Below are 22,631 nucleotides of genomic sequence, written 5' to 3'. Positions count from 1 at the left end.
CTCCATATCCCCGTGGACATAAGTAATCTTTAACTTCCCCTTTCAGATCTTTGGGACAGATTATGTCAAAGTGGATGGCAGTCTGCTTCCTCCCAGAATCAATCAGGGCTTTGTTGCCAACCCAGATGATCTCTTTACTTTGTGGGTTGCAGTAGCACATGTCTACCACTTCTGGATTTTTGCCCTATTCTTCCCTATGCCACTATTCCACCCCTACCCATCCTATTTTCATAGGTTCCTCTGTCCGATTATTTGGGACAGAGGTGTGCAAAGTGTCCCTTTTCTCCACATGAGAGACATGTAAGCAAGGTCAGAACAGGAGGTTTTGCCCATCCAGTTTCCTTTCATGGGGTGGATTTTATTTTGGATATGGGAAGAGATAATGTTCTACGGGTAGTCTCATGCCTCGGATATAGTTTGCTAGAGGCAGGTCTCTCAGGCTTCCTAGGGACTTCAACGGGTAGTTTGAAGTCTCTCCTTGGCTCTACTGACTTCCCTATAGCTCTTAAATATTTAAATGTCTCTAGGCGGGCTTCGGCTATTTGAATGGCCATCTGCAGGGAAGGTTGGGACTGTTGAAGTACGGCTTTTTGGAGATATGGGGATAAATCCTGGATAAATTATTGCAAGACAATAGCGTCTCTGGTTTCAGGCAGATTTCTTTTCCCAGTCATTGGCTCAAAGTATTTTGAACTCTTTCTGCTAACACCAGGGGGCTCTCATTCGGAAGCAGCTGAGTGTTCCTGAACTTTAGCTGGAAGAAGGCTTTGGTTTCTCCCACTCTCTCCAATAGAGCCCATTTTAATTTAGAGAAGGGTGTTGTTCCTAGAGGTTTGATAGTTTGGTACAAGACCTGTAGGTCTCCCCTTATTAGAGGGGCTGAATAACAGACTTTCAGGCCCTCATCCCATTGAAATTGGGCTGCTATTTGTTTGAAGTTGATAAAGAAAACACTGAGGTGATTTCCTTCATGGTAAGGTTGTAGAACCCTGTGAGGGAGAACTCAGTGACTTTGCCCTACGCCTAGTCAGTCAAGACTTTCCTGGTGGCGTTGTTCAGCTTGGGCATGATTTCCAGTCAGTCATTCTAGGAGGATCTTGAGGGATGATATATTGGCTCGGGATTGAGGATTTCTTGGGGAAACAAATTCTGAAGGATGGTTCTCAAGGTCTTCTTCCTCCTCGAAATCAGTGGATAGTTAGGAGGACAAGGCTACAGGCCCGGGTCTCTCCAGTTTTAAAGGTTTATTATTCGGTCCTAGCAATGGCTTTATGTATACATGCCCCATAGGTGACAGGTGGTCAATGGAAGTGGCCATAAGCTATGGACAAGGGTCTGACTCTGTGTTGGGTCACGGACATCCCACTCTGGCACCGTATATGGTGAACCAGAAGAAGGACTCAGACTAAATTGGGTCATAGTTAAAGATGTTTATTCAAATAATAACCAAAATGACTAGATAGCACTATCGCTATGAGGGAAGTTCCCTAACTAGCAAAACTAAAGCTAAGTGTGCATGTGAAGTCCAAAATATAAAGTCTTCCATCTGAATCCAAGCCCACTAACTGACCCTGCCACTTTAGAAAACACCTAACTAAAAGGAAAAGAGGGGCTTGCACAATAGCTTCATTGTGGGCATCTGCTTAGCCCAACCTGTAATTGACTTCCTCTCAGTCTTAAAGTTCCATTAGAACATAATGGTATAGTCTTACCAAACTTCGTATTGAGTCTCTTGGTTACAAATATAATCAACTTCTGTATGGGTTTCACTCTCCCATTGGTACAGAAAAGTGTGACCTATTTTTACTTTTCTCTGGTTTGATCTCAAATGTCCAAATCTTGCCAGGATTACTCAAAAAGACGGTTCTCTACCTCCCACCTTTTTGGCACTGGAAGTCTCCCAAAGTTCTGTGGCTCTTTGATAGGTGCCTTGTCTCCTAATCACAATGTTTAATTTAGGGCATATGCTGGCTTGGCTTTTGGTGGTTTCCGTGGTCTTGTGCACATTGCTTGCCTTGCCTCAGAGCATTCTCCTTGCTTTCACGAGGTTGCCACTAGACGTATGTCCCAAATTCTCTAGTAGCCTTGTCGGATTTACCAGGCTTGATATACTTCACACAAGTCTCTTGCACTCCGTTCTTTGTAGGGCATGTGCCTGGTAGATTCTCTTAAATTCTTGTGCTTTTGGTGGCTATTCCAGCCTTGATATGCGGTTTTTCTATCTTTCACTCTGTTTTAGTGGGACCATAAGCTCGTTGCATTCTCATGCTTTTTTGTACCTGTCTGATTCGGTACGCCTGGAAACCAGCAGTGCTAGGCTTCACTAGCATATACACGTTGGCATTGTCTGTTTCCCCGTCTGTACTTCTCTCGATGGAAAAGACGCTTGCCGGGTGGTGCTCAGGGATCCCAGCTTCTCTGGTCTCGGCGTTGGTTGCTGGGCACCAGGCCCACCACTGCTCCTCAGTGTTTGTGCCATCAGAGAAGATGGTTATCTTCCTGATGTATCTTTCTCTGACTGGAGCCTCCTGCTCGGTAAAAGCACCCGCCATCCAGCTTGCAGCTAGCGAGTCTCACTCCATTCACACAACCTCTGGCTCTGCAGCTTGACTTGGCTCCGCCCCTCCAGGGCATCAATGCTACAAAGGATCGTCTCTGCATATCAGTTGCACCCCTCCCTCTTTCGGTGTCCCTCCTCCATCCAAAGTCTGCTCGCTCTTTATACACGGCATTAAAACAAAAGGAATTGTGCCCTTCTTCCTTGATCATGGCGTTCAGGCAACGTTCAGCCTTACCTCAAGCCATTAGAGACAAAGAGGAGCTTTCTTGCTTATTGTCATAACAGGAGATGCCAAAGTCTTTTCAACAATCATATAGGCAGAAATTGTGGTTTTGACTGGGATTTCCTTATTGGAATAGGAATCCTTGTCCCCAATAGGGGAGTCACTCCCAGTAAGGTCCCACTTGTCAAGATCCCTCAGGTGAGTCTTGTTAAGCGGGCTCACCTCCCTAGCCTCAAAGGGGGTGGCTCCCCTACAGGGAGAAGGGACGAATTGTCCAGATTCGACACACGTCCCACAGTTCATTTCCAGCACTGTACATGACAATCGTGCTTTGTATATCTTCACAGCTGCTAAGGTAGCCTGGTACCTTAAGGGCTTGCTGATGGGATCAGTGTGCAGCTTGTGGGCAATATAGTTAGTTCTGGGTTCTGCTGGCTACGCCTCTCATCCTTCTCAGGTCGATGAAATGAGAGCTTCTGATTTGGTTGATAGTAGCTGATGATTACAGTCCTACAAAATAGAAAACGTGATGGCAAGTATTGTAACAGGATTGGGGGCTTAACCCTGTAAAAGGGGAGCAGAGACCCTTCCTGAGCTGGGTTAGGAGCTTACCAGAGCAGTTGCCAGAGTAGATTCTACCACAGGGACGGGATGAGGGATTTGGCAGGGCCCCAGTCTCTGACTCCCCCAAGATTATTGTGGTGTAAAAATGTTGCTACCCTTAACTCGACCGCAATGCCTTGCAACCTCTCTTCTGGCCAGGTTTATTTTCTTCATTCATGCAGTAATACCAATCCCTGAATACACTGGGCGGCGCCAGAGAAGAACCAGACCAGTGCTCCAGGAGAAGACACTGCACTTCATGATGACCACTATGGCCAGTCGGCATCCAGCCATACTTTCAATTGCCATGACAGAGGAAAGGAAAACAGTGGAAAACATATTCCAGAGAAGATCGGCATAGCAAGAATTGACATTTTTCTTCTTCTGGCTCGGAGGACACAGTGAAGACCAAAAAGGGGAAGGGTTTGCAGACCTTTCTGAAATCTCCTGTGTAATGACCCAACTCCCTGGGTGATGGCGAAGATTAGATTGACCAGAGAGAACAGATGACTGGAACAGTAGTATGCAGTAAGGTCGGCAGCGGCCTACACATGTAAACTTATCACCGCCTGCAGACCCTTTCTGAACCCACATAACTGCATTACCCTTGCCAGAACACTCATTATGTCCAAAATGGACTATTGCAGTGCCCTTTACCTAGGGACTAGCCAGTACAACCTCAATAAATTGCAAACCATTCAAAATAATGCTATAAGGCAGCTTTCAATATTCCCAGACGGTCTCACATTTCTAATGTCAGATCTGATCTACGCTGGCTCCCGGTAAAACAAAGAATTGCCCTGAAAACTCTAGCCTTGACTCATAAATGCCTGGACAACCAAGCCCCACCTTATCTCTCTGCTCGTTTTACACTCCACACCTCTTCACGACCTACCAGATCAGCTCAAATGCACAGCCTAATCATGCCCAAATTTAAACTCCAGAAAGCGGGTGGTATGAGCTTCCCTGTCCTAGCCTCTAAACTTTGGAACACACTGCCCACCTCCATCAGAACTGAGTCTTTGTTCCTAACTTTCAAGAATAATACCAAATCTTAGGTGTTCATGCAGACTCTAAGTTCCTCCACCAGTTCTGCTACTGTAATATATCTCTTGCTCGTATATATCTCAGAATATTATAATGTATGTGTATATTAATGTGTGTATATTGTTTATATTATAACTTGTTTCTAAGAATATGCGCCCGGTTGCCCATGGGCCTGGCTGCGCTTTACAAATAAAATAAACTTCAAACATGCAGTCAGAGCGCAGGTGAGAACTGCCACTGAATCAGATGGCCTATAAAAGCCCAGCCAGCCAGAATAAGGATGAACAATGTTCAGTGAGACCAAGGACAGAGGTGGAGGACCAAAAGACCAGACGATGGAGAGAAGTGTTTCGTAAATGTCGGTGGTAGTGATAGAGTGTGTACAGGTAAGGTGTTTTGTGTGGGAGAGAGTGGTACCAATTTTAGTGGTTGAGGCTGAGAGAAAGCGGGTGACTTGTTGAGAGGTAAATCAGCAAGAGAGGGGTAGACGGAGACGGTAGTGTGAGAGGAGTAGGTAGCGGTGTGAGTGAAGGTGGAGGGAGCGTCTGAGAGCGGAGTGTGCTGACAGTTGGAGTAGTAAGGGAGTGTGGGGTGTAAGCAGAGGAAAATAAGAGAGGGAGTGGAAGGAGAATAGAGGGAGAGAGCGAAGGAGATGTTAAGGAACAGGTTAGAATGGAGAGTGGAAGCAGGAGAAAGGAAGGAATGGAGAAAAATAGGAGAAGGCAGGGGTGTTGCTAGGTCTGGAACGGATGCAGGGCTACACTAATGTCGCGATTGTTGGGACTCGGGGCTAGCTAGTCTTTTGCTTGTAGCTCCTGCACTTCTATCCGGGGCTACAACCAAAAGACCCGGGGCTATGGCCCCTGGAGGTCCCCCCTAGCAACGCCCCTGGGAGAAGGTTAGATTGGAGAAACCCTCTCAGACCAGTAAGATCAAAGGAGAGGAGAGGAGAGGGGGGATAGAAGAGAAGGCGATAGAATAAGGATAAGACGCAGAAAGAGGAAGATCAAGACTGGATAGAAAGAGGGAGGGAGAGACCATAAACCCATACAACCTTTGGGTGTGCACATCAAAAACACCTTGAAGACACCTTTCAGAAAATGCCCTGAGGGAGAGTTGGCGGGGGCTATGGCCTTTAAGGACCTCCCTTAGATTATTTTAGATCCTTGCAGTAGGGATTACAGTGCCCAGATTTCTGTTGTGGGGAGAAGTAGGGACACCTGGGCTAGGGTGGAGGGCACCAATGGGAAGTTGAGCTAAAACCCGGAGAACGCCTTAGTCCACGTCCACGAAGAGCCTCTTCAGTAAAAAAGTAAAGTCTGGTGAAACGTATCTCGATCTTATTTGTGAACTACTGCGGCCACCCCTGACAGCATATACAGTAAGGTATTCCTATAAGTGCATTACAATCGGAAATGCTAGACAAAAGCACTGAAGTGTGAACAGACTAATGGCACAATGTAAAATACAATTTGTCATACCCCGTTGGGTACTTTTTTTTTCTTGGCTTATGTCACTGAATTTTGCACAGGTGCAATTTGTGCACTGGTACAGCTAGCCTGTTCGTGAAATGTCGGAACACCACGATTTGATTTGATAATGCAAATACAAAGGAACTAGCTACATGTCGTTGCAATGTGTGGACAATGCCGCCTTCCAGCTCCTGCTTCCCGCAAAAAGCCATTCTCTATTCCCTGCTCTGGGTTCCCTTCTCCTCATACTCAGCGACTCCCACTGTGGTGCTCTGTGTCTCCACAGACATCCTCAGCCTTTTATATAAATATAGTCATTGGATGAAGCACAATTCTAGGACCCTCCTTTCTTTCTTGGATGTGCGCGAGTGCAGGCTTCAGCAACCTAGCAGCGCCCCAATATAGCCCAGCTATCCCGGGCCAGGTTGCGTTTGAGAACTGTTGTGCTTTGGTGGTAGTTATTAGTGCAGGGTGTCATTCCATGGTACACGTGCAAGCATTCTCTGCATGTGCATCTTATGCCGCTGTTATGCACATTGTGCTCTGAGATAATAGAAGTCAGCTTGATGCTCTAGGCTAACATTCACCCTACCACGGAAAAATAAATAATGATGTCAAGCACTTTTTTATACCACTATCACGGGTTGCTTGTGCATCGGATCCCAGCAGGGATTACTAGGCAGACCGCCAAGGATATTGCAGCATGACATTTGGTGCCTCCATATGGGACGTCTTAAAGGTTAGGCCACCTCTACAAGCGAAAACTTGGCCACACTGATCTAACTGTGCCTTACCATGGGAGAGACCCCCTGCCCATCAGAGACTCCTCTGCATGCAGCGCCCCTCTATCCTGGTGACCTTTCTCTTATGTGAGACAATCCAGGTCCACGTGTCTGATAATCCGTGTGCTAAAGGCTGGCGATGGCACAGCTGCAAGGTAACATTCTCCAGGCATCCCAGCTTTGCAGATCCTTCACATGAAATATGAGGCAGCTTCTGTATGTTAGTGATCAATGTTTTGTCAATGAGGTGGTATTATGGGTTCCCTTGACTAAGATTGCCAACTTCTCAACTTGTTATTAATGGAAAAGCAATGGAGTCCACCAGGGGTGTTGCTAGGTCTGGAAAAGATCAGGGGCTAAGCTAATGTCAAGGCTGGCGGGATTTGGGGCTAGCCTTTTGGTTGTAGCCCCTGAGCTTCTATCCGGGGCTACAACCAAAAGACCCGGGCTCTAGCCCCCTCAGCCCCCCCACCCCCTAGCAACGCCACTGGAGACACCAATGGTTTTCCTTCCTTACGTTTCACATTGCCACTGATATAGAAACTCGTGCAGTTTTCATTGATTGCTGTCTATTTATTTGTAGTTAAATCTATTTTGTGCTCTGTCCGATTTCACAGTTAATCTGTATTGATGGAAATAGATACCATTCCACAGATTTCGCCAGGAAACTTTTAATAAAAAAATATAATGCAAGTTGTGAGGACACACCTTTCATTATATTTTTTTAATTAAAAATGTCCTGGTGCAGTCTGTGGAATGGCAATCCATTTTCATTCCTTCTACCAGGAGCAGGGGGTTCACTCCTTGGACACTTGCAATGCGACGGGACAACTCATTTGAACAACTGATACATGATATCAATGATTCCAAGTCGCAGAGAGACTCCCCTTTAAATAACCCAGACCTCAGTTTTACAGTGAATCTGTCTTGCTTTTCCTAATAAGTTTAAATAGTCATTGTTTATGGTCTGATTTAACTTGCAGTTTGCTATGTTTCATGTGATTTATGAAGCGCAAACCAAGCTGGAGTGCAAAGGGGCAATGTGCAAGGGAAGAGCGTGGTGCTTTGCCAGTCGATTTATTGGTCTCAAGTCCTCATTAAGGCTTGAAAAACAGATCTGCACAAAGAGTTGCCTGTTGGTCTAAAACTAAATATCGGCTGGAAGGTGATCTGGTCCACATGAAGGGGACTTGCTAGGTCTGCAAAAGATCCGGGGCTATGCTAATGTCGGGACTGTCGAGACTCTGGGCTGGCTAGCCTTTTGGTTGTAGTCCTTGAGCTTTGATCCGGGTCTACAACCAAAATACCTGGGGCAACAGCCCTCCCAGACCCTCTCTAGTGACGCCTCTGTCCACATGTCTCGTTTTACAATGGGCCCATGCACCCCTTCAACGGCCCTGTACCCACTTGTCCTCCACCGTGCTCTGCAGATCACCCAGGTCTAGGCAGGAAATCTTTCAGGTGAGTGGCATTTTCATGTTAACGGTAACCGTCAACATAGACTTTTAATTATTTAAGGATTACTGAGAGACACCTGGAAGCAAAGAGGCATCTAAGATGGTTCAGGCAATTGGGGACATAAAAAGATTTTTCCAATAGTAACAAGGCACAACTGAGGCCCATTTTACTAAAAATCTACAACACAAAAACAAAAGCTACAACCCTTTATGGGGCTAGCCGCTAGCTTGTGGGGTTTTCAATTTCAATGCTTATTATCATTGGTGGAAAATTCCTTTCCAAATACATTTTAGGACTGCCAACATTCGCACCAAATTATGCGCTCCAGAACAAACTTAGCCCGGTTGAAGACGCACTGAAAATGGAACCAGTGAAACTCTGGCTGAGAATTTGTGCTAATCAGAAAGCAGGGCTGACCAGAGAAATCATCTCATCATTGATGTGCAGTGAAAAAAAAAAATATTTCAGGATACAATGGTTAGTATTTGTAAAATAAATCTCTTAACACAATAAACTGTATTCCTCTTTTTGCCGGCATATCTATTACCCAAGTGATGGTTGGCACAAGTATTGCTACGCTTCAATTACGTTATAAACTGGATAGAACACGAAAAGAATTAGAAAAGCAATTTGGAAGAAATGACATGCTCCTTGCAGAGAGTCAGCTCCCAGGTTACGTTTTTAGGCCAAGGCTTAAAAAAAGATACAGTTCTAATTACCCGGAAGAGGCTCAATCTGCTACTTTTAAATGGGATCACTGCAAAGTGGACGGGAAATACATTAAATGATATGATATGCATAATCTGCAGGGTAAATGTTGAGGATTTAATCAATTTTCTTTTCTTTTGTCCCGCTTATACAAGATCCCATCATCACTTCTTGCTCCCTCTTATTAGGCCGCTGGCTTTCAAACAATGTGGATCAGCCTTGTTCTATCTTTAAAAGTAGCCACACCATAAGTAGCGTGGTCTCTTTTATCGTATTTCAAGTCATCACTCTACATGAGTCAACATTTTAAAAGCAATAGATATATAAAAGTTTTTTTGGCACTCGATTTAGATGCCTCCTTCGGGATGACTAAGGATTTTCTATTTCTTTTTAAACATTCTGTTAAGATTAGATCTGTTTTAATGTTTAGGTAAATTGAGGGTATTTCATTAACATTTTATGTACGATCTGCTTATTGTTTTTTTAACTGATAAAATTGTGAGTTTTTATGTTTGTGATGATTTTATGGATTGTAAGTTTGATGGAATTTTATATTCCAAAATAACTTGATTAGACTGATATATGGTGTGCCTTCCTGGTTCTCTCGCTTTAGTGTGTGCCAACAAGGTCCTACTCTAGGGATCACAAGCATTTGCAGAACATGCAAGCTTCCTTTTGGTCTCCTCTTATCGGATCCTTAGGCTGTGGCAGCATCTTAAGCAGAGAAGATTAGGAGCACCCAGTTGTAGGGAGGGGAAAGTCCAAAGAAAAGTAAGGCAGAGGACTCGTAGGAGCTCACAATATAAGGGCACATTGCCTGATCTGGCACACCTTTACATGACTTGTCTTTTCTGAACAAATCCACCTGGCAAGGCACATTGGTGAGTTAAGTGGTCCCAGCTGAGATCTGTGGGCAACTTTCTGGTTGCCGGTTCAGTTTGTACCTGTGTTGACGCAGACTCTCATCCATCTAAAGTAAAAAAAAAATCGAAACCTTTGATTTGGAAAATACGATCACCTATTATTTGCATTTCAGTGACATGTACAAATCTGTAGTAGTGTGAGACGAAGTCCCCTGTCTGTTACTGGAAACATCTAGCGGGATGACCAAAGGACCTGGTACCACTCGGGCATCCCCTGGTCACCCTCACATAGTCCCCTCCATGAAGCAGGGCAGTCACATGATGCCTAATGGGAGCAAGATCCCTTTAAGGGAAGTAACCCTTTTACATGTGGAACAGAGACCAGCTGATATCGAGGAAATCAGCTCTCCCAAACACTCTGCTTTCACTTCTGCTGAAGCAGAGGACTCTGTAGTTACAGAGAAACAGTAGCACTTGCGCGCTTTGCTCCACTCAAAGGTTGCAGGAATACCATTTAAATCTGCAGTTAAAAACAGAAGAACCTGAATAGAGAAGGGAGTCTTGACAGTTAGTGTGTAAGCCACTCATCGCACACGGCCTCTGCTCTTATACCCTTAGAACAGAAAGGCTGATGTATCCTACCTGAGGCAGAATTAGGGTGTGACAATCCAAGGGATTACACCCCAAGAGGAGTGACTAGCCAGCCCAAAGTCTCACATCAGAACTGGAAGCCCTCCTCATTGCTCAGGTTCACTTGGCAATCCATACATCAGTTGACTGAAGAGATGCAACCGAGTTCCCTTTCAACTGAGAGGGTCTGAAATGTGGGCCAACAGCCTATAAAAACCCAAAGGTTGCCTGCTAGTGTGGGTGTTTGAAGACAAACCTGTGTTGGAGAAGGCTGGAAGAAGGAGCTAGAGAAGTGGAAATAGGAGCAGGCGTACAGAAGCAGGAGTACAGGAGCTGGAAAGAGGGGCTGGAGCCCAGAAGCTGGAAGGAGTGGAGGCAGAAGGCAAAGAGCAAAGCAGAGGTGGCCAAAGCAAGTAACATCAAGAGTTGGGAGAGGCGATTATGAGGAAGACTGGGATTAAGTGATCACTGAATATGTTTATGTTTATTGAGTTTATATAGCGCTTTACGCCAAAGCGCTTTACAGAATAACAACAGGTACAATAATGAATGAAGCATAATATACAAACATGAAACAAACCAGTGATGTAGTATTTAGAACAATTTGCACAGAGGAGGGGGGAGGAGGGAGGGGAAAAGGAGGGGCCCTGGGTGAGCTCCAACGCATTAAGGTGGTTACAGTATCCAAATTTGGGTCATCAGAGGGTGGGGGTGGGCAAGGGAAAGGGGGGCAGGTGTGTGAGGGGGAGAGAGGTAGGGAAGGAGAGTCAGGGGGAGTGGAGAAGAAGGGCTTTGAGGGAGGAGCAGAAAGACAGATAGGTAGAGGTGGAGCGGATAGAGAGAGGTAGGGCGTTCCAGTGGAGGGGGGCCAGGAGTTGGAAGGAGCGGAATCGCGAGGAGGCACAAGGGGCTAGGGGTACGGCGAAAACGTGGAGATCAGCTGAGTGGAGAGAGAGGGGGGAAAGTAAAATGAGAGGAGGGAGGCAAGGTCATGGAGAGATTTGTAGACAAGGCAGATGAATTGAATTTCAATTGTGAGAGGAAGGGAAGCCAGCCGAGTTGAGAGAGTGAAGTAGAGATAGAGGAGTGGTAGATGGATTTTAGGGGAGTCAGGTGAGAGACAGGGAGTCCAAAGAGAAGAGAGGAGCAGTAGAAGAGATGGGAGAAAATAAGGGAAGAGATTAGGAGTTTAGAAGTGCGAAAGGTGAGGGAGGAGCGGATCTTATGGATGTTGAAGAGGTGGTGCCGACAAGCACGAGAGGTTTGGGAGATGTGGTTAGAGAAGGAGAGAAAGGAGTCAATATGGAGGCCAAGGTTGTGAGCGTGGGTCGAGATGGGGAGATTGGAAGGGGGAACATGGATGAAGGGGGCAGGGGAAGGTGAGAGAGTGTTGGGAGGGAAGAAAAGCACTTCAGTCTTGTCAGTGTTGAGGGAAAGAAAATGGGATGACATCCAATTTTTTATGGCCATAAGGCAGGAAGGGAGGATGTGGTGGAGGTCAGAGGTGAAGGAAGAGAATGAAAGAAAGAGTTGGGTATCGTCCGCATAGAAGTGGTGGGAGATGCCAAAAGAAGAGATGACAGGGGCGAAAAGGGAGGTATAGAGCGATAAAAGGAAAGTTCCAAGGACGGAGCCCTAGGGAACGCCATAGTTCAGGGGGAAGTTGGAGGAGGTGCAGCCTCCCCAGGAGACAGTGAAGGATCGGTTTGGAGAGGTAAGAGGAGAGCCAGGAGAGGACAGAGCCTTTGAGGGGAAAAGGAGGACAGAGTGCTAAGAAGTAAGGGGTGATCTACGGTGTCAAAGGCTGCAGAGAGGTCAAGGAGGATGAGAATTGAGGATTGCTTAGCGTAGGGAGCGGTGAGGAGAGAATTAAATACATAGGTGAGAGCAGTCTCAGTGGAGTGTTTAGGGCGGAAATTAGATTGAGTGGTGGGGAGGCGGAAGTGTGAGGAGACAAAAGCTGAGAGTTGAGAGTAAGCTGGGCACTCAAGGAGCTTAGAGATGAAGGGAAGAAGGGAGATTGGTCTGAAGTTGGAGGTCAGAAGAGGGCTAGCAGAAGGTTTCTTCAGGATAGGGATGATGGTAGCATGTATGAAGGCAGATGGGAAAGTAGCAGAGGAGAGACAGATGTTAAAGAAGGTAGTTAGTTAGGGGATGAGGAGATGGTAGACTTTGGGGATGAGAGAGGTGGGGATAGGGTCAGAGGGGGCAGCGGTAGGGTGAGTTTTGGACAGGAGACGGGAGACGCAGTCAGGGAAAACAGGAGAGAAGGTGGACATCTTAGCAGGGGTGGAAGAGGAGGAGGGGGAAGGAGGGAAGAAGGACGGAAAAGAGAGGATGTTTTGGTGGAGAGAGAATTTTAGAGGAGAAGAAGTTGGCAAAGTCAGAGGGAGAGAGGGGAGAATTTGTGGAAGGGTCTGGTGTAGGAGGGGAAAGAAGGCGAGAGAGGTCTGGAAGATACGGCGGGGGTGAGAAGCTTGTGAGTGGAGGAGGTTGGAGAAGTAGGAGCGCTTAGTAGATGTGATGCAAGAGTCATAGAAAGAGTGATAAGAGAAGTAAGAGGATTGGTTGGTCGAGGAAGGGGTTTTGAGCCAGTGTCGTTCGAGGCGACGCATGGATAGAAGCTGAGAGGAGAGCCAGGGCTGGGAGGGTTTGTGAGATGGTGAGAAGGAAGTAAGAGGGTATAGTTGGTCAAGACAGGAGGATATAGAGGAGGACAGTGAGGAGAGGGTGTCATCGGCCGAGAGGGATGAGAAGTCAGGAAGAGGGGGACGGGAGGTGGAACAGGAGTCAAGGAAGAGAGAAGAGTTGAAGTTGCGGATATCACGATGAGAGAAGGAGGGGGAGGAAGGAGAGTGTGAGGACAATGAGGAGGGGGGAGGAGTAAGGGAGAAGGAAAGTAAAGCGTGGTCGGAGAGATAGTTGGGAAGAAACGATACGGGAGAGGAAGAGTGAGATGAGAGGAAGATGAGATCGAGAGTGGATCCAGAGGAGTGGGTGGGAGAGGTTGGTAGGGGAGAGAGGAGGTAGGAGTCAAGTAAGGAGTGAAGAGGGGAAGACTGGGATGAGGTTGAGAGGGGTAGGTTAAAATTGCTGAGGACAGAGAGAGGAGCGGAGGAGGGAGAGATGAGAGAGAGAAGATGGTCCAGATCTTCATAGAAGGAAGAAAGGGGGCCGAGAGGTCTGTAGATGATTTAGAAGGATATTGCATGAGGGAAGGTGAAGGATTTGAAGAGAAATTCAAAGGAGGAGAAGGTAGGGAGAGATAAAGAAGGGGCTGAGGAAAGACATTTAGGGTGTAAAATGAGTCCGACGCCGCCTCCACGACCTGAGGGGCGTGGGACATGAAAGGAGGAGGAAGAGGGGGTGGAGAGGAAGATGTAGGAACAGTGGAATTGAAAGTGGGGAATCCAGATCTCGGTGATGCAGAGGAAATGAAGGTTGAGTCAGAAGAACAGGTCAAGGGCCGCAGTGGCTTTGTTGCAGATGGATCGGGCGTTCCAGAGGGTGATGTTGATGAGACTGGAGGGATTGGCAGTGGGGTTGTGGATAAGTTTAGAGCGAGAAGGGATTGTGAGAGGGGGGAGAGGAGGGCAGGGGGGAGGTGAGAGAGTGGGGATGACATGCGGATGAGCGGAAGGTGAAGGCGAAGGTGAAGGAGGAGAACGCAGAGGAGGGAGAGGGAGAGGGGGAGAGAGGTGGATTGAAGCAGATGGAGGGAAAGGCAGGTAGAGTGTATGACAGGGAGGGGATGAGAGAAGTGCTGGTGGTCGCACAGCAGAGAGCTTACTATTGGAGTAGGTGTCAGGAGCTTTTACAGGTTCAGTGGAGGAGAGAGGGAGGGTGAGGAGGCTGGGGAGAGGGAGGTTTTAGAGAAGAAAGAGTGGGGAGTCATGGCAGAGTGAAGGATGGAGCAGCAGAGTATCTGAGGGCGAGATAGTGAGGGAGGAGGGATCCTTTGGTGATCAGTTGTGAGCAGAGAGCCTGGCAGGGTGACAGTCACAGGTGGTAGGTAGTAGGAGAGCGAATGAGGCGCCCGCAGTGCAGCTAGAGTCCGTTGCAGCAGGGTGCAGGCAGGCTGGGTCACTCGGTGGACATCGATAGTGCTGGGTTGAGCGGGGGGCAGGGTAGCAGGTGGAGGAGGGAGGCCAGTTCTAGGTGGAGGAGGGAGGACGTGGTCGTGGGTCACAAGGTTGACTCTGTTTTAGGGCTGCAGGCCGGGGCAGCAGGATGTAGGAGGGAGATGCAGCTCCTGAAGGAGGTTAGGGGGTGATGGCAGATGCTGGAGGCACGATGGTAGGCACGGCCGCGGCAGAGGGGCTCACGGAGGTCGCCGTTACCAGGGCAGACCTGAACAGAGCGTAAAGTCCGGAGCAAAGAGGAGGGGCAGTAAACAGAGCAGTCCTGAGCAGAGAGAGTTGCCGGGGGAGCGGACACTGGGAGGCAGGGCCAGTGAGGAGTCGTTCGCCGCAGAGATGTTTGGTCCGGTGCTGTCCAGGAGAAAGTTGGTACTGTGCGGTCCAGGAGTGGTGATTGGTCCCGAGCTGGCCTGTAGACGGGCCCCCTGAAGATGTGGAGTACGCACTGTAATGCGCTCACAAGAAGGGGGGTGCCTGCGAGGGGCGGTCACTGTAGTACGGGTGAGCTGAGTAGGCACAAGGAGGCGGGTGCCAGTAGCGGACCGATCACCAGGTACTTCACCCGATAGATGGTGAGCTTCGTAAGAAGAAGAGTGTGGGTACTGACCGCAATGGATGTCTCCCCTGGAGACATCATTGGAGATTGCATTGGAGATTGCAGGAGGTGGAGATTGCATTGGAGACATAATTGGAGATTGCATTGGAGATATCATTGGAGATTGCAGCAGGTGGCTAGTGCTGTTGATACAAATATTAGACACCCGGAAGAGGTTGGTGACACTGATGTAGAGGAGGAGTTTCAATGTCAGGAGACAAAGGTTGAGTATCAATAAATGAGTTGTGACTATCAGACGGAGGATACAGGTGAACGTCAGGAGGTGGCAGGCATGGAAAGGTACCAAAAGAGATCAACATGGAAAGATACATTGACAGAACCTTGAGAGAAATTGACTATTAGTAGACCTGGGCCGAAAGTTGGGAAGAAGTGGGTGAAAGTATGAAATCAGTTGGTTGTTCCCAGAGGAGCACCTGAGGGGCGTGGAACATGAAGTGAGCAGAGTGTTTGTTGTGGGCTGGGTGGGGGCCAGGAGGTGAAGAAATGGAAGGAGACTGGAAAGAGGCTGTTTCGGCAGGGAGGAGTGCCCAGAGAGGCAAATGCAATAGAATAGAGATCAGAGAGGTGGGGCAGAGTTAAAAGGAAGACGAGGGATCCACAAGAGGGAGGTCAAGAGAGTGTACGAGGATACATTTGTGAAATAGACTTTAACCCTGAGATAAGAACAAGGAAACCTGAAGTTGTGGCCGATGCCACAGGACAGATAAGGAAGCTGGCTTGATAGTGGGACAGGCAGAGCGAGGGAGCTGCGTGCCTGCGGGCTAATGAGACACACATCAAGGGGAAGCATCTGCATAGAGTATCGGGCCACACTCTCCACCTGCCTGAAGCTCCCAGAATATGCCCTAGCCTGTGAGATTTGCCACAGCCCCTTTCTGTTGTCTTCGTTCCTTTGTCACGGCAGCCCAAACGATTTGCCAAGGGACTAATTGAGCGATGAGCCCCGAACGACTTGCCTTCATGACACCCCCTGTTTCTTAAGAATAGAAAGGGTTTGTGAAGCCGCTACCCAGCAACACAATGCGGGAGCAAGGGTAAGGGGAACCCCTGAACCCAAGTTGAGAGCTAATATCTGGATCCCTCAGAGGCCTTGCTTTAGGGGGCTTTCTTCTGGCGCATCATTACCCACATCACAGGTGGGGAACTCGCCGACTACCCGAACCCTGATAGACCTTTTGAGACTTTTAGCAAACCCTGCAATTTGGTTTGCGCCTACCAGTGTATCCTGACACTGAGTTGCACTTTACTCCTTCCCTGATTGTTTTTTGCCCCCACACACTAACAGTTCCCAAATAAACAACTTGCCATATTTTTTTTCAGTGTGTCCAGTCTTTTGATGCCAGTCGCCTGCCTGCCTGATGGAGTGCTAAAGTTCTTTTTATTAAAGGTGCCGTGCAATACGAAAAACTAGCCGAATTCACAGAATCGTGCACAACCTCGTAGCAAAAGACAAACAATATTGATGAACAAAAGCAAACTCCTTTTTTTCGAAGCCAATTGATTCTGTTCCCTCCGCCTAGACTGTTGGGCTCCTGTTAAAGGAGCTTTGCACTGGTGCAGCACACATTAGTACTGAATCAATGCACGTCTGCACTGCATGGCTGAAACGGGCCTGGAATGCGGGCCCTGCGGTATTTTGTGGTATGCGGTTAGGAGAGACATCTAGTTTCACCCCCAGAATTCACAAGCGTAACATAAATGCTGGTTTACACGTAGTGTAGTGAGTTAAATGCATATATTGGGAATGATGGGCAGGGTACAGGTCTCGTATTCTGAAGCCTTGCTCTTGAAATCAGAATGTAGGCACAGCCATTGAGGAAGCGTTTGGTTCATCGCTCACTTAGCTCCCACCTTTTATGTGTAAGGGGGTCGTTTGCCTGTGCAGTGGGCTTATCCTCACTCGCCCACATTCTGCCATGTTTCTTCCTGTACAGTTAGCTTGTTGATCAAATGTCAAAAGAAAAACTGATCTGGCAAAGAGTAAAGAATGATTACAAGGCTGAAGCATTTTTGGCAAGCACCAGCAGCCCAGAGTGTGGGAGGCAGGTTTTGATGCCAGAGAAGGCTTCAGATCTTGTCATGGGGCCCTATTTTGCTAGATGTAAGGGATTCAGGAGTCGTGGGGGATCTAAAAAGAGCCCCATGTGAACGCCCCCCTAATCACCATCCCAGTGGTGAACTTATTACCAGTGCTTTAAGTGGTATGAGAAATGGAGGATGGCTCAAATGAAGGGGAATGGCCTAAAGTTTACTGGGTGTAGTCTAAGGGTCTAAGGAGGGGGGGGGGGTGCACAGGCAGCTTAGGCAGGGGCTGCCTGCCCCAAATAATACTTCACAAGACCTTGCAAATAGGTACTTATGATCACTCAGCATGGCCACGGGTGGTCGTCTTTGCATCCAGTCTGCCCATTATAAATGCATCTCTCTAGATGTTTTGAAACTAGATAACGGTATATAAATCAGGGGTATGCAGCCTTTGGCTCTCCAGATGTTTTTCACTACAACTCACAAAACATCTAGACAGTCGCAGATTACAGACACCTGCTCTAAATAAATCACCTAATCAAAATGGTAGGGGGACAAACGGCACAAACACGGGTTGCTAGCTGTTTTGCATTAAATCAATGCGCATTGCAAGAACATAAGAATGACCACAGATGTTTTTGTTTGGCAAATACGTTTGTTATATTGATTCAAGCATGCAGTCCTTCTGAGCATGTATGCCTACTAACTTTGGTGCTCATTTAATTTATGTTGACACTTATACGAACAGAAAAAAACCTGCAAACCCCGAACCCATGCATACTCATTTGGATTTTGGATGGCCTTGGAAATCTGATGTGAGGCATGGACTCTCCTCATTCAGCTGAGGATGACTTCCTTTCCCCTAAAGTCATTTGTGTCATGACTTTATAAATCGATGGCAATTTTCATCTACCGCTGATAGGTTAGAGTGCACTTCCAGACTCCAAACATGCATGCACTTTAAAATGCTATGGCTGCTTCTTAATGGGGGATGGAGCTGGGCCTGGCAGTGTGCTGACTCTGAGGTAGTGTTAAAGCCCTGCCTAGTAAAATGATCTCTTATCACGGGCAGGAACGCATTAGACAACTGCTTTGCTGAACTTGTAGGACTTTGCACGGGATGACAGTCCAATGCACACTCAGCCTCGTCAGCAGATGTGCATTTATCTTCTGCTGTACTCTGAGGCGGGCAAAGTCTGCCTAATACTAAAGGTCAACTTTCATCCTACCGCTGGAGAAGAAAAAGAATGTCTGTTTTTTATATAGCACTTCATGCTGGCCTCATCCAGCTTCTAAGGGTTGAAATATGTATTACCTGTTATTACCTATTTTAAAGGTTCTCAATTTAATGACATCAGAAAGTGAGCCCAGATGGGATTAAATCTCACGGCTGCTGGCTGGCCCTGTGTCAGAGGCGCTTACTTGTGAGCTTTCCTTCACTTGATGAACTGGTTTGAAGGTATCCCGTTCATTCATCGACAGTAATTACTTTGTGGTAACTGACTACAAATGAATGACTTCAAAATTAATTCAGAAAATATGGGTAATTAAGAGTTATGGGGTGGGGAGGGTTTTGGGATGGGTAGTAATGAAGAGGGAATGGGGGTGGGGGGAGTGCCCCAAATATTTGTATTAAAGAATGGAAGTAAAATTTCGCAGTAATTACTGTCCATGAAATGACATGGAATACTTTGAAAGGTTTCGGTCCATTTTGACTTTATTTTACTCACTGATGGTTCTTGGATCACTGCATAAGAACCGTTTCAGTCCAGAAATGCACCTTTCATTAAAAAAGTATGTAAAAAGTAGAACAAATATAATACTGTTTTCTCTTGATTTGTCTTTTAGCATTATGTGTGAGGCTCTCCCAGAATGAAGCAAAGAACGCAGCCTTGGAAAAGACTTACAAACCAGCCACCAAAACAGCTTCACCGCCCCAAGATTTCTCCACAGTGCTTGCTGTCCTTGTAGCCGTGCTTCTTGTTTTCGTGGTGGGAGCTCTGATTTTGCGAAAAGCCAGAGCCAAGAGGCAGCTCTGCTGGAGGAAGCAGAGTTATGATAGGCTGCATGGCAGCTCACGAGTCATCCCAATATATGAACAAGTGGACAATCCGGTGGTGCTGAGGAGAGGCACTGATGCAGGGGAAGAAAGTCCAGATGAATGCGACGTTGTCTACAGTACCCGCGATGGCACTGTGTTCCGGAAGTACTGCTTCAAACGGAATGATGATGAAGAAGAAGACGGAGATGAAGAGGACGAACGCACATGTTTGAAGAAGGCAAAATGCTAGCCAATGGGAACATTTCTTGAGCTGATGGCACCTGTTGCGACCTCTTTCTCCCATTTAATTGCTACAGGGCGGAGCAAAAAAACATACACAAGTAGTGTCACTATATGTAGGTGTGCTCCTCGCCTTCCAGTGTAGTGTTATAGGCAGCACGCGATTTATTTTGAAGAACCTGCTTTTCTGATCATGGGAAATTGTTGTCGGCCACTCGCCAGTGCTTCAGTTCATGATTTGGAGAGGGAAAGATCAAATTCCAAGCTGAAAGGTGTCAATCTCTTTCCAGTTATTTGGACAACAAAACCCCTCCGCGCATACAATGTTGAGAGTAATTGATATAGTAGCAAACAAAAAAGATGGTAAAGAAGACAGATGGGATTCTCCTGCCTTCTGGTTTTCAATTCTGTGAATGATTAGGAAGATTCAATTGTAATTGGATTTTTAAAATTCCCAATATAGCCTCGAGGAGTGGATTGAAATACTAACAAGACGCCCAAGGAATGTAAAAAGACCATCAGCACGTTTAAGAATACTTCTATTGGCTTCACAACTGGAAATTATATTTTAAAGCTAGCGGAATGTATGGAAGTCGTTGACTTCCGGCTTCTATATATCTTTCTTGTGTGAGGTGTCCTGTATTTAGTTAAGTCCTTTTGGACTTTTTTAAAAGCATAAATAGCCGTTTTTAGCGAATTTGCAAATAACTACAAACCATGACTATATTGACTTTCTCTTTTCAACCTTCAACCTGCAGCTTCTTCCCGTTCTCCGCCCATTTTAGAATGTATAATGGCTGCAGTCACCAATGAGAGCCCAGCTTTTATTTGCAGAACCACTGAGGTGTTAGGCTGGTGAATCGGATATGTCCCGCTGCATCTTCCACCCTGAACCCTAATGTTCACCTCTCCCCAATCTGGGCAACCAAGGCCCGAGGCAACCAAGGCCCGAGGCGTAGGCCAGATATAGCAATTTTACAAATGGTACTGGTTGACCTAGATATTCATGACCATGGTCACCACCAAACACCCTTTTAACTGCCATAATGGGTATCTTTGAGCACTGTCACTTGGAGCTTGGGATATCCTCAGAAGCCCTCTAAACTGTAGTTTCCGTGGAAGATAGTTTCAATCTAAAGTGGTTTATATGACACTTTGAATTCCGCCGATAAAAGAAAATGCTGGTGGTATTCCCTTATACTATCCCAAACAGCAGGGCAGGATGAAGGGTAAAAACAGGGTGCATGAGCTAAGACTGCCACAGGGTGGGGTATACCCCTGTTTAATATTATCCCCTGTTTAAGAAAAGAAAAGCTGACTGCTGCAGACACTTCATTTGCCATTGGCACTCTTTGGGCTGCTTAGAAACCTACAGTTTATATAGCCAGAACATATTTTGAAACACCAGGGGTGTCTATTGCATGTGCTGTAAATTTGGGTTTCACATAGTGTGATTTGATTATTTTAGTATCTGAGCTTTGAAATGTCCCGACCTGTTTGGGGCTCCACTTGAAAAAGCAGAAGAAAGGTCTCGGATCATCCATGTTGTGATCCTTGATTTGTTAAGCACACGTTTGTTTCAAAGAGGCGTCTTGGCACTGAAATGGATGGCGGAGGTCTTCTTGTGATAAATCTTGGTGGCCAGTAAACTATTTTGTTGATCCTTTCATTATCTGGCCACATTGAACTTGGATACATTAATAGTGCAGCTGGTGAATATGGTGTATTTTACAAAAAGCATTATTGCATAGTGCCTTGAAACATTTCTGTTCTTTTGGTATTATATTTAAAATATTAACATGTTAAAATATGAACACATCGTGATTCAGTTTTGTGTGGCAAACATGTATTCCCTTGTTGAAAAATCAACCACACACAAGTAGCAAGAAACTACAATGGTTTGACTGGACAGTGCATATACGACAGGAAAGTACAGTGGTTCAAATTGGTTTACTGGATGTGATCTTACAATGTTTCGTAAAGACAGAACACACCCCAACATTCTAATTGTTTTGTTTAGTAATCAAGTTACAAACCTATGTATAGTTTCTCTAAAAGATAATCTCTCCATTTCATTATATTCAGTCTTTTATTTCTATGCCACATCTTTAGGGGATTTTCAATCCCACTACACCGCCTCTCGCCACAACTCTACGTTCAACACCTTCTGTGCCTCTTACACCTTCATTCCGGGTCACTTGGCTTCACATTTTCCAATCATTAGATTCACTTTCTTTGGGATTTCCTCTTCTTTTCTTCCAAAGGAACAGCATTGCCTACCCCCCTCAACTTTTATAACTTTTGTTTTCCTTGGGAATATTTCTTGTAGTCTCACAATATACCTTTTTCGAACAAATGCAGTTCTTGGCAATCCTGCATCTCAACCTAGACCACTTTACTAAAGGCTTCAACTACTCAAGTGTGTCCCTGCTGTTTCAGCCCCCTTTCATTTGAGTTCCTCTCCAGGTTCTCACCCTCTTTTGGGTTCCAGACTGTTCATAGATCTTATCTTTTCATTACAAGTGGTTTGATCAACTCTCTGCACCGCCCTAGTCTAAGCTCCTCACAAGGTTATCGATGTTTTCTGGGTTAACGTAACAGCCACAGATTTGGAGCAAGAAGTAAGCCAACCCAAAGTTCATATTGTTTAGGGAAATTATTACAAGATGTGCCAGCTTGAGTAGAAACAGGATCTTTCTAAGGCCAAAATGTCAGGATGGTTCTTCTCATTGGCCTTAATCGGGCCACTCTGCCTCAGGGAGGCTCACACAGTGACCTTCCAGGATTCCCTGCGATCGCTGGCCTTCCCATCATCTTGAATGTCCTTCTGAGCCTGAACGGTTCAAAAAGGGTATTGTTGCCCATTCTCAATTCTCTAGGAGTTGTGGGCTCTATGGTTTCCCAAACCTTTCTTCCAGTGATAACTCTGACTAACTCTAACACGACATGTAATCTTACAGGCACAGGGATCAGCCAGAGTAGAAAGACAAGCAGGTGGAGAAGAATCCCTTCCTATAGGCGGTCTCTCCTTCCTTTAGCACTTCAAATCCTATCGCAACCTCCCAGGCCCACTCGTGTTCCTCCTCCCACTTTCTGGTCCAGCCTAGGGCTGACCTGGCCCACCAGAAACTTCCTTTGATGGCTAAATATGGAGCTATTCTTCCATCTGCTATCATTATCTCCAGATATTGGTCTTTCCGCCACCTTTGCAACACCTTCAGCTC

General features: G+C 46.5%; 1 protein-coding gene across 1 annotated transcript in view; it reads left to right on the top strand.

The window, feature by feature from the left end:
* Positions 1-21,221, top strand: part of LOC138504127 (proprotein convertase subtilisin/kexin type 5-like) — a 1,167,632-nt gene extending 1,146,411 nt beyond the window's left edge. Inside the window, exon 16 of the mRNA XM_069624346.1 lies at positions 18,975-21,221. Coding sequence (XP_069480447.1) covers positions 18,975-19,417 — 443 coding nt within the window. The 3' untranslated portion in view covers positions 19,418-21,221. The remainder of the gene's footprint in view (positions 1-18,974) is intronic.
* Positions 21,222-22,631: the final 1,410 nt, after the last annotated feature.

Source organism: Ambystoma mexicanum, chromosome 11, assembly GCF_040938575.1.
Source record: "Ambystoma mexicanum isolate Mex_15411 chromosome 11, UKY_AmexF1_1, whole genome shotgun sequence".
NCBI lineage: Eukaryota > Metazoa > Chordata > Amphibia > Caudata > Ambystomatidae > Ambystoma > Ambystoma mexicanum.
The sequence above is the reverse complement of the archived record's forward strand: the minus strand, read 5'-3'. Positions and strand labels throughout refer to the sequence as shown.